Source organism: Diabrotica virgifera, chromosome 2, assembly GCF_917563875.1.
Source record: "Diabrotica virgifera virgifera chromosome 2, PGI_DIABVI_V3a".
NCBI classification, from domain to species: domain Eukaryota; kingdom Metazoa; phylum Arthropoda; class Insecta; order Coleoptera; family Chrysomelidae; genus Diabrotica; species Diabrotica virgifera.
This window is the reverse complement of record NC_065444.1, coordinates 65,833,882-65,846,784: the sequence shown is the minus strand read 5'-3', so window position 1 is coordinate 65,846,784 and position 12,903 is coordinate 65,833,882. Positions and strand designations below refer to the sequence as shown.

The window sequence follows — 12,903 nt, the reverse complement described above, 5'->3', positions numbered from 1 at the left end:
TAAAAAAACCAAAAATAATGATTATTACGTACAGTTCAGTAGAGTTAGGCTACTAGTAAAACAAAAAATTAAGGAAGCATATTCACTTTATTTACAAACGGTGCAAATGAAACTAAAAGATGAACCAAATTTTTTTTGGAAATTTGTAAATAATAAAAAGTCTTCTAGAATTCCTGGACAAATGGTTTATTATGATAAAATATTTAATACTCCTCAGACAATAGTAAATGCATTCAGAACATTTTTTGAAAGTGTGTATTCTCTACCTGAGATACATGAGGGAAATTTAGATTTCAATTTTGATCCCAATACTTTTTTAGATATCAGTTGTGAACCTATTAGTGAACTTGAAATTTTAGCAGCTGGAAAAAAATTGAAGAATAAATTTACTTCAGGACCTGACAAAATACCTTCATTTCTATTGAAAGATTACCTGCATGTACTAACTAGGCCACTTTGTACACTTTTCAACTTGATTCTAAAATCATCAGTTTTTCCAGATGTATGGAAAGCAGCTAAAGTTTGTCCTATATACAAGTCCGAAAATCGTACTAACATCGCTAATTATAGACCAATATCCATTTTAAATAATTTTGCTAAAATCTTTGAGTCTGTTGTGTACTCCCGCATATATCTGTCAGCTAAAAATATAATATCTGTTCATCAACATGGATTTATGAACGCACGATCAACTGTCACCAACCTAACCGTGTTCAGTCAGTATCTATGTGAAAATTTAAACGATAGAGGACAAGTTGACGTGGTATACACGGATTTCTCGAAGGCTTTCGATAAAATTAACCATTCAATACTACTTCAGAAACTTAAAATTCTGGGTATCAATAATACATATTATAATTTATTACAATCCTACTTAACACAACGTAAACAGTGTGTTTGTTATAATGGTTTTTGTTCGGACACTTATCTTGCTACAAGTGGGGTTCCCCAAGGGTCTAATCTAGGACCATTGTTATTTATAATCTTTATAAATGATCTATGTAACGTACTTGAGGATAACAAATTAATGTTTGCAGACGATCTGAAGTTATATATGTACATTTCCTGTTTAAATGACTGTATTAGGTTGCAGGGGCAAGTTAACTTGTTGCAGGAGTGGTGTCTGAATAATCACTTTTATTTAAATATTTCTAAATGTAAAATTTTAACATGTAGTCGTAAAAATAATCCAGTCGTGTATCGTTATACGATTGACGATACAGTACTGGAGAGAAGTAACACTGTTAAAGATTTAGGAATTTATTTTGATTCACAGCTTACTTTTAACGAACACATCAATGTAATTATCAATGCTGCATATCGTACGTATGGATTTGTTACTCGTAATTGTAAAAATTTTCATAACCTGTTTGTACTAACCTCACTATATTATAGTTTAATAAGACCGAAATTAGAATATGGAATTATTTGGAACCCAATATACATTCAATATGCATCCACTATTGAGAAAGTTCAAAAGAAATTTTTAAACATTTAAGCTTTAAACTGACAGGAGTTTATCCTCCTAGAGGTTGTAATTACTTGAACTTACTCAATCAGTTTGACTTTGTCTCGTTAGAAAAGCGTAGAAATCAAGCTTCTGTCATATTTCTTCATAAATTGTTAAACAATAAGGTAGATTGTGCTAAGTTACTTTCACAAATTAATATATGGGTTCCTAGATTAACATCCAGACAACAAAATAATATATTTTTATGTAACAGAGCACAAACTAATATTTTGTACAAATCACCATTAAATCTAATGTGCCGTAATGCTAATAAATTAGTAGGTGTTTGTGATATATTCACGTGCAGCGAATGTGAACTTAAAAATAAATCACGGGCACATATTTTGAATGTGTGAAAGTAAGTTATAAATTTATGTATTTTATTGTTTCTGTTTCTTTCTTTATTTTAGTATTCTTTTATTTTTCTTTACTTTAGTATCTTTATTCGTATGTGCTGTTATAAAAATCATTGTAAAATTTGCTCTGTAAATGGGAAACTGTTGGGCAATAAAGGCTATTATTATTATTATTAAAGGTGTTTCTCGTTTTTTGGTGATATCTTCGGTTTGAATCATCGTACAAACTTCCTTTTTCTTTCATTTTGTAGAGTTTTTATTGCCTATAGCGTACTTAGTATTTTTTTCCAAAATTTTTGGCACGGAATTAATTTTTTTTGCTTTTGAAACTTTTAATAAAAAAAATTTAGCCCGAACAGAATGCCGAAAAAAATATTTTATTGAGTGTCAAATTATCTCCATGATTTTTCTTCAGATTTTTATAGGTGGACATCATGATCAAAATAACAAAATAGTTATTTATGAAACAGTTCGTTAAGTATGCTTTTGCGAACGCACGCGATGTTTAGAGCACGAGCGACAACGGAGCGAGTGCTATACATCGCGCAAGTTCGCCAAAAGTACTTCACGCACAGTTTCATACAATATTTTATCTATGATGAACAAATAAAAAAACTGTAACTCTTCGTCACTGGAATTAATTTCTATTCTACAATTTTTAGAACTTTGACATTTAAAAATCCTAACTTCTTTCAAACCACAAAACTGTCAAAACTTTTGTCGTAATTTATTGCTCATTATGTCATCACCATGACAACGCGAAAGTTAAGGATATTTGATTATATGAAAGTGTGTCAAAAACAGTGCGAAAAAAGTAAGTCCCATTTAAAATACATTGTTAACTTCACGCACACTTTAAACACTTCACGCACTGCTATCTATAATGACAGTTTTCACAAAATAAAAACTTATACATAATATGACATAGAGTAGATAAAATCATTTTTTGGCATTTTCTTTAACCGCTTTGATTCTCGATTCAATTTTAAAATCATTCTCTGCCTTATTGTCCTTCAAGTACATCCCAAAAGAGATCAAAGCATTTTTTAGATCTGAACACAACCTCAAAAAATAAACGAAATTTTTTCGTTTTTTGACGATATCTAATGTTCTAATCGTAGTAGAAACTTCTTGTTTCTTTTAATTTGTACTTTTTTGACTATAACATTTGATTTTTTTAAAAAATTTTGGCGCGAAATTAAAAATTTTTAACGTTTTTGAAATTTTTATACAGTGTGTTTCTATAAGTGTGACAAACTGTAAAGGGTAATTCTACATAAAAAAATATTAGACCTGAACACAACCTAAAAAAATAATCGAAATGTATTTTTTCGTTTTTTGACAACATCTTAGGTTCTAATCATAGTAGAAACTTCTTTTTTCTTTTAATTTGTACTTTTTTTACTATAACATGTTATTTTTTACAAAATTTTTGGCGCGAAATTAAAATTTTTTAACGCTTTTGAAATATTTATACAGGGTGTTTCTAAATAAGTGTGACAAACTAAAGGGTAATTCTACATAAAAAATAATGACAGTTTGCTTGATAAACGTACGTGCCCGCAAATGCTTCGTTTCCAAGATAGCAAACTGATGATTTATTTATTGTTCTAAAACCGGTTGAGATATGCAAATGAAATTTCGTGGGATTAAATGAGGTAGTTATTGCGCAGATTTAACATACAATTAAGCATTTTATATTCACGATTGGCGCGCATAGGAGTAATGGTCTAATGAACGAAAAAAAAAATAGTACGCACTGAGATATTTTATATTAAAAATCATTTTTGAATTACGTACACGTTTAATTTGTGACAAAAAATATATCTTTCCTTATTTTTTCATACGACTCGCCGTTTTTATGCAAAAAATTAAACATATTAACGCTTACAAAGTATTCAACTTACTATATGAATGTATTTAAACATACATAAGTATGTCGAATACTTTGTAAGCGTTAAGATGTTTTATTTTTTACATGAAAACGGCGCGTCGTATGAACAAAAAAAAAGGAAGATATATTTTCTGTTACAAATTGAACGAGGAATTCAAAAATGATTTTTAATTTGAAAAATCATGGACGTAATTTGACACCCGAAAATAATCGATATATTTCTTTTTTCAACATTTTGTTCTGCCTAAATTTTTTTTAGGCGAAATTGTAAAAGTTTCATGAGTAAAAAAAAAATTTCGCGCCAAAAATTTTGGAAAAAATACGCTATAAGCAATAAAAAATCTACAAAATGAAAGAAAAAAAGTTTGTACGATGATTCAAACCGAAAATATCGCCAAAAAACGAAAATTTTAATTTTTTTTATAGTCATGGGCAAGGCTAGGGTTCTAAAATTTTTTTGGTCGAATAATTTTTGATATAGAATAACATGATATTTTTTATTTTTAGAATATTGCTGGGGGCATTTTTCACTATCTTAACCAACTAGACACTTTATTCGTCAGGTTACCTTTTCCATGAACAAAAAATGTTTTTTCTACGAGCGTGCAAAAATGTCTACTTTCGCGCACGCATTTTAGTTTAGAAAGTTTTACTTTTCCGCACGCGTGTTACTTTTCCGCACGCGGTTTACTTTTCCGCACGCGGTTTTTACTTTTCCGCACGCGTATCCACCGTCATGGAAACCAAGATCGTCGTCATGCTAACTAATTATATTGAAAGTTTGGTTTTGACAACATTGTCAAAGAATTAAGTCAACTTTTTAACAATTTTATTATTATCAAATACAAAATATGTAATTTTAATTATATTTATTTATTATTTACAATGTTTATATTGAACGTACAACTGAATCCTACGCTTTTTTCTTCAAATATGCTGTTAACTTAAAATAATCGCCTATATTGACATTTTTTTCAATTTTTAATACTGACTTAAGCATGGAATAGCGGGACCATAAAGTATTTGGTTTGCAAATTTTGGATAGACTAATAAAATAAGCCAAAAACACTTCTTCTTTTAAGCTATTTACACTTTTTTCTTTACACCAACTCATAAAAATAATGTATTCTTTCTTGTACTGTACCTGTTTGCTGATTTTTCCGGTAACAAATTAAGATAATTGACAACGTCGAGGATAGATGGAGGTAGTTATTCGTCACTTGATGCCATCTAAATCACTGAATTATTTTTTAATTCGTAAGTAAAGATACATTTTAAAGTGTGTGACGTGCTTCTTGACAATAATTGCTTTGTTTGACATCGTTGCTATGCCTTTAAAATATTAAAACCTGTACATAACAGGTATTTAGGCACCGCATTGAATTTAATTCGGTGTTATTAGATCGTCGTCATGCTAACCAATTATATAGAAAGTTTGGTTTTGACAACCTTGTCAAAGATTTAATTTGTGTATGTATTTTTATATTAATTCAATTAATTGATTAAGATTTGGTCATTTTTAATTGCTCGTAGAAAAAATATTGTTCCTAACTCTTGCAGAAAGTCTCTTTTCCGCACTCGACTGCTTGCCGAACTCCGCTTCGCTTCGTTCGGCAAACTGCAATCGCGTGCGGAAAAGTATGACTTTCTGCACTTGTTAGGAAAATAACTATATTAGTGATCATAGGTTTTTTTTTGTATATATTGTTATGCATTTTATTTATTATCTCTGACATAAGTTTTCATGTACTTGTTGATTTATTTTCTTTAATCTTTTACAGAAAGCCATTATTGACAAACGTGATGCTTCTTCCATACCGTTCCCATTGACTTTTATGGGAACCATTGTTACAGCACTTTGGTTAATATATGGCATCATTTTACAAAATGCATTTATGATAGTAAGTATCTTACTAAAAAAACAGTCATAATTATAGTATTTACATTAAAATAAATTTATTTTATACAACATCATGCAGATAAAAAGTGTTCTGGGAAGACAAATAAAGAATATGTCAAAAGTAGCGAATTTTCACTTCTTCTTCATGTGCCGTGCTCGATTATTGAACGTTGGCTATCAAATTGGCTATATTTATTTTTTTACGGCCTCTCGGGAAAAGGGATGCAGAGGATATGTCAAACCATTCTCTCAGGTTTCTAAGCCGTGACGTTATTCTTCGCCCTGGTCCATCTTCTTCTGTCTACCTAACCTTGTATTATTAAATGGAGTATATTAAATATCTCTCTGCGTGCCGTATAACATGGCCAAAATATTCAAGTTTGCGATTTTTAATTGTTCTGACGACTTTCGTAACTTTACCCAACTTTTCAGTGCAAAACAACTTCGTTACGAAATCTGTGCACTCAAATTATTCGTAGGATTCTCCGATACACCCATATTTCAAAGGATTCCATAAAAGTCGAATCTTCGACACCATGCAAAAGAGTAAAGAACACAGAAAATCTCACTAATCTAATTTTCAGACTCATAATATTGTAGCGGTTATTTACTGTAATAACTTATAATTACAAATAAACAAGCGGTTCGTATTTATATACGATTTTTATTTATATAACAGTACAGACGAATTTATTTTTACAGACTAACTACTCCTCAAAATTCCATCCTTTTTTATATTGAATACATACAAGCCATGTTCTCGAACGTTCCAGAAAACGGAACCGCTCAACTTTAGTAATGCGTGGGCGATCTTTCTCGAGAAATCTTTTCCTCGCTCGTCTGATGAGTCATCCTTCCAGATGTCTGCTTACGTGACGCGCTATCGAGACGGAACCTTCGTCACAATATTGCTCGGTTAGTCCCGCAATGGGTAGCGAGTAGGAACTCTTTAAATTATTGAAGATAGTCCTATCAGGGAAAATGAATCAATCCCTGCCTCTCGCAGATTCCGGGGGTTTTCTGACCCGGGAAACTAGTACCTGTTTAGGGTCCCTTGTCCAGGGTTACGGATGAAGTCCACAACGGCAGACATGGCGGAGAAGCGGAGCTTCGGTACGGTGTGGATGGCGGAAGTGGCAACCCTCGATTATAGGGGTAATATAGAATCAAAACCGTAGCATCTGATCCAGAATGGACGGCTACGAACAGCGTCTGACCCAGAGTGGGCGGCTGATATAAAACTCACCAACCCGTCTAGCCAGCGTGGTGTTTTAAGGCTACTCATCCTTCCAACTACATAGAAATGGCGAATACTAAAACGAACGGATATGGCCCCCAGGTGGGTATGGTATGTTATGCCAAGTCCCACATCCAGAAAAGGGTCTGCCTCGTGGAATCTGGGGGAGGCAAGAATTCGCTTAGTACACACAAAATGCACATCGGAACATATAACATCAGAACGATGAGGACAGAAGATAACCTAGAAGAGTTGCAAGAAGAACTTAAGACCATAAAATGGGACGTAGTAGGCTTATGCGAGACAAGGCTTAAAGGCGAAGAAACGACTCTACTAAAATCAGGGCACACTTTGTACCAATACAATTCAGGAAATAACCAAGGTATAGGAGGCGTAGAATTTTTGGTACATAAAAGAATTGAAAACTTGGTAACTAAATTCCAAGCGATTTCTAATCTATCTGGTAATAAGACTAAATTGTAGATACAGCATTCAAATAATCCATTGTTATGCGCCAACTTCTTCTGCAGATGATGAAGAGGTAGAACAACTTTATGAAGACATTACAAGAGCCAGAAACCTAGAGAAAACATATTACGTAATAATTACGGGAGCTTTCAACGCTAAAATAGGAAAGAACGAAAATAACAACGACAACGAATATATTGGAAATTTTGGACTGGGAAGTAGAAATAACAGGGGAGATATGCTCGCAAATTTCCTCAGCAAAGAAAAGCTATTCTGCTTAAACACATTCTACAAGAAAAAGATGCAGAGAAAATGGACGTGGCACAGCCTAGACGGCAAAGTAAAAAATGAAATTGACTTTATACTCTCTAACTTCAAAAACATTGCTAAAGATGTTACTGTACTAAATTCTGTCGACACTGGTAGTGACCATCGATTAGTTAGGGTGCGAATAGAAGTAAATACGAAATTCGATAGAAGAAAATTATTAACACAGGATAAATTACCAAACATAGAAGCACTCGAAATGAATCAAGAGGAATATCAAAGTGAACTAAAAAAATCAACTAGGATCTTTACCAGTATTCAACAAGATATAAATGAAATAACACAAAAATTAACGAATGACATAATATCAATTACAAAAAAGATCTGTGGTAAAAATAAAAATCCGAGAAAAACGAAACTTAAACAAACAACACTGGATTTAATGGAAGAAAGAAGAAGAACATCTAAAGAATTACCAGAATATTAGGCTATCAACAATAAAGTTAAAAAGAGCATAAGGCCAGACTTGCGGGCTTATAAAACAAAACAAATATTGCAAACCATCGAAAACAATAGAAACATGAGAGTATTGAAATCAAATTTAACTAAACGAAAATCGAAGATAACTAAAATCAAAAACCAACAGGGGAATACGGTGACGGAAAAAACTCAAATAATCAAGGAAATACAAACGTTTTACAAGAATCTTTATACATCCACTATACAGAACCCCGGAACAGACCATAGAACAATTCTAAACGTCGGCTTGAAAACTCTCCCTAAAATAACTTCTTCGGAAATTAGACATGCCTTACAGCAAATGAAGAATAAAAAAGCTCCTGGCGAGGATCATATACCGTCTGAAATGTTAAAAATGGGTGGCAACACCGTTGTAGAGGTTGTGTAAGTCTTGCTGAATAGGTGTCTAATAGAGAAAAGAATACCCAATCTGTGGGAAAACGCCGAAATAATACTTTTACACAAGAAAGGAGACACTACTAATATTGAAAACTACAGGCCTATAAGTTTGTTGTCACATTTATACAAATTGCTAACAAGAATAATAACCAACCGCATAACACAAAAACTTGATTTATATCAACCGGTTGAACAGGCGGGATTTCGAAAAGGGTTTGGTACTAACGATCACTTACAAACCATCAGAACACTGGTAGAAAAAACCACAGAATATAATGTACCCTTACATATGGCATTTATTGACTTTCACAAGGCTTTCGATAGTATTGAAACCTGGTCCTTTTTGTCAGCCCTAAGGGATGCTCGAATAGACTCACGGTACACTACACTCATTAAAAACACTTATGAACAGGCCACATTCCACATCAAAATCAATGAAGACCAAAAAACCGAAAAAATACGCCTTGGTAAAGGTATTAGACAAGGTGATACTATTTCACCAAAACTTTTTACCTTAGCATTGGAAAATGTATTGAAACAGCTCGACTGGGAGGAAAAAGGTCTAAACATTGATGGTGTACGTTTGAGTCATTTGAGGTTTGAGGACGACATAGTATTATTCAGTACAGATATCAAGGAACTGGAGCAAATGATGAAGGAACTAAACCAGCAGTCAAATAAAATAGGTCTCAAAATGAATCTTCAGAAAACAAAAATAATGAGTAATGTACAAACTAATCTTGTTATTGACAACGTCAGTCTTGAAAATGTAGACCACTATATATATCTTGGAAATACCATTAAAATCGGCAAAGAAAACCAAATAGCCGAAATAAAAAGACGCATACAATTGTCTTGGGTAGCTTTCGGCAAGTTAAGCTTTATCTTGAAGAATAGAGATATACCAATGTGTCTAAAACGTAGAGTTTATGACAAATGTATCTTGCCTGTAACTACATATGGACTGGAGACCATGGCCTTTATAAAGAAAACCTTAGAGCAGCTCAGTACAACTCAAAGAGCGATGGAGAGGGCCATGCTAGGGATTAGTTTGAGACAAAATTCGAAATATCGACATTCGTGAAAGAACAAATATTACTGATGTCGTAGAACGTATAGCAAGGCTCAAGTGGCAATGGGTCGGACATGTTGCCCGAGATAATCCCAAAAATGGACACAGAGACTAACAAACTGGAGACCAAGAGAGAACAGGCGAGGAGTAGGCAGACCGCAGAAGAGGTGGGCAGATGATATCAAACAAGTCGCGGGCAAACAGTGGATGAGAATTGCCAAGAGTAGAAATCGATGGAAGCAAATGGAAGAGGCCTATGTCCAGCAGTGGACGAACACAGGCTGAAGAAGAAGAAGAAGTTCCGCAACAATTGCAATGGGCGGGAAATCGTCTAATCGCGAATTGTCGTAAGCCACGCTCACATTCACGCCCGAGAAGGTTACTCACGCTCGTCGTTAATCCCGTTATTTCACGTAACGTGTCCAACACTAGTGTAGAGACATTTTCATAACTAAAAATTTTTATTATACTAAATTCGATCAGCAGAGATTCATTTTGACACATTCGGAATAGGAAACATACAACACAAAAATTTCTATCTCACACTATTAACTGCTCAAATCAACTTAATTTTTCATTAAAAATAAGAATTATTGGAAATAGTGGGAGTGTATACTAAACTCATAAAATTGAGTTTATTTCTACAAAATATTTTTATTTTGTACAATAAATAATTTTCTAATTCGTTATCAATACATTATAATGGTGTAAATAAACAATAATTGATTGGCGTAAGGTTTATGTTATTTATATCTATTTACTATTAAGGGCATAGGCACAAAATCTAGCCTGTCAAAATGTTCAATGTGTTTTAAATATATTAATTTTTTTCGAATCCTGAGAAAACCAATAAATATTTTTGAAAAATTTAAACGCAAAATGAAAAATTACATTATCAGTGAGGGCTGAAAGACCCTGAAAACTTATATAATGTTTATTTTCATAAGTTACAGGGGTAAAAATAAAAGAGAAATTTTCAGTGTGATTTTTAATTGCAAATATTTCATTCAAAAGAAACTTTTTATTTATTGTAAGGGACTTTCGGCCCTCGGTAATAATGTAATCTTTCATTCTGCGTTTAAATTTTTCAAAAATACTTATTAGTTTTTTCCGGATTCGAAAAAATGAATACATTTAAAACACATTGAAAATTTTGACAGGCGATATTCTGCGCCTTTTCCCTTAATAATATTGGCTATGAGCAGGTACGTTTGGTTGTGTATAGATCGTCCCAAACCCTTTTTTCAGTGCGTCATAGATTATCGAATTCTCTCTAACGCATTACAGCTGGAAGTGACAGAAAAAAACGTACCTTTGTGATTATTATACATTGAACTTAGAAAATTATGCATTCCTTGACGGGTATTTGCATATTAAAACGACTTATACTTAAAGATGTATAAGTGGTTGGCAATTACAATACTCTAAATCGATAATAACCAATCGACGATGCGAATAAAGATAATTTGACACAAAAGTAATCGATTGTGACAGTATTTTTACATGTAAAATGACAATTGTAATTTCTAGGTTAGTAATTTCAGCGACATAAATATAAATATTTTATGTCATTGGTATATTCGGCATTGTATAGTGAAATTTGATATTATATTTATTTAATTTTACATTAAACTATTTTAAATATTAATATTCTGGCAAATATTTGTATAAATGTTGATTCTGACAACTGTCAGATTTAACTAAAATGTCATGTAATGATTTGCGACATTCTTAAAATCCTACATGACATCAAAATTAATGACGCACGAAAAAAAAAAGGATTTGGGACCCACTATAGTAATTTCCAGTCACATCTAGCAACCTAACTTCCCAAAAAATAAATTATAAACGTCACTAGACAGTTGTGTCTCAGATTAGAGAATCGACTTTAGTATGATTTATTACAGTAAGTTAATATTCTTCTAAAATATACCTATTTTATGTTTCAGGTTCAAAACGTCATCGGTTTCCTGCTGTGCCTAGTACAATTAGTATTGATATTCAAGTATCCCGGACCCTCAGGTCAGACTAAAAATAAGGCTAAGAGCAAGAAAAAGTCCGCCAAAAGAGATTAATTTTTTTCCTTTTTAGAGTAAATTGTTAAAATTATTTTTTTATTAACGTTTATTGTACATTCCAGGTCGCCAACTGAACTTTGAAACTTAAGAGATTAGTGATTGTTATTAATGAAACGATAAGGCAAGTTGAAAGGTGATAGATATTTTTAATAGATCCATTTTAATAGACAATAATAAATTTGTTGAAGTTTTTAATTGTTTTATTCATATTTGAAGGTGTTTTAAGTACAGAAAACAGGGTAGCTTTGGGACATTTATTCAAGCTTATGTCTTCTATCAAGCTAATTCGTCGAAAATATGGTTAACGTGAGTGTTAATTTAATTACCAACAACACAATATGACCGATACTAATACTTGGTTTAATTTACCTGCACTAGAAAATGCTAGAACCTTTAAAAGAATGCCGAATAGATCACCGCTACACCACTGTCATCAACAATATCTATGCTAATGCTTCGGTATGCCTCGGACTCCATGAAGATACACACAAGTTTAACATTCATCGTTCAGTTCGCCAGGGTGACACCATTTCGCCAAAACTGTTCACATTATTGAAATACGTGTGTAAGCGTGCAAACCTAGACGAACAGGGCATACACATAAATGGAGAGCAACTTAGTCACCTAGCCATCGAAATGTGCTAAAGGCTCTACCATGCCTCTACACAAGTGTGTTTAAAGATAAACTACTCATAAAAACAAGTGATGACTAACCTCGTTCTGAGTGAGAACCTCAACATAGCTGGAACAAGTATAGAACAAACATCAGCATACAAATATCAGGGGCACGAAATTCGCTTAGGTAGATATAACCAGACCAATGAACTAATACGTCGAATAGGGTTGACTTGGACGGGTTATGGAAAGCTAAGAGACGTTTCTAAATCGGCTCTTTCTATCTGCCTAAAGCTCTTCGATCAATGTGTGCTGCTGGTTCTAACCTATGGTGCGGAAACGATAACGCTCACTAAGACGTCCGTAAATAACATTCGAACAACACAGATGGCAGTGGAACGGTCTATGTTGGGATTAACCCTAAGAGATCGAATAACGAACACATAATTGCGCCGTAGATCGGGAGTAATCGACGCAATCAAAAGAATATCGACCTTACAATGGAACTGGGCAGGGCATGTCGCGAGAACGAAGGACGGCAGATGGACAAAACGTATTCTCGAGTGGAAACCCAGACAGGACACCTTT

At 33.1% G+C, this 12,903-nt stretch overlaps 1 protein-coding gene across 1 annotated transcript in view; it reads left to right on the top strand.

Annotated features, from left to right (window-relative positions):
- LOC114340295 (sugar transporter SWEET1) overlaps window positions 1-11,891 on the top strand; it is a 36,740-nt gene extending 24,849 nt beyond the window's left edge. The window contains exons 3-4 of the mRNA XM_050642631.1: window positions 5,542-5,661; window positions 11,572-11,891. Coding sequence (XP_050498588.1) covers window positions 5,542-5,661; window positions 11,572-11,697 — 246 coding nt within the window. The 3' untranslated portion in view covers window positions 11,698-11,891. The remainder of the gene's footprint in view (window positions 1-5,541; window positions 5,662-11,571) is intronic.
- The last annotated feature ends 1,012 nt before the right edge of the window (window positions 11,892-12,903 follow it).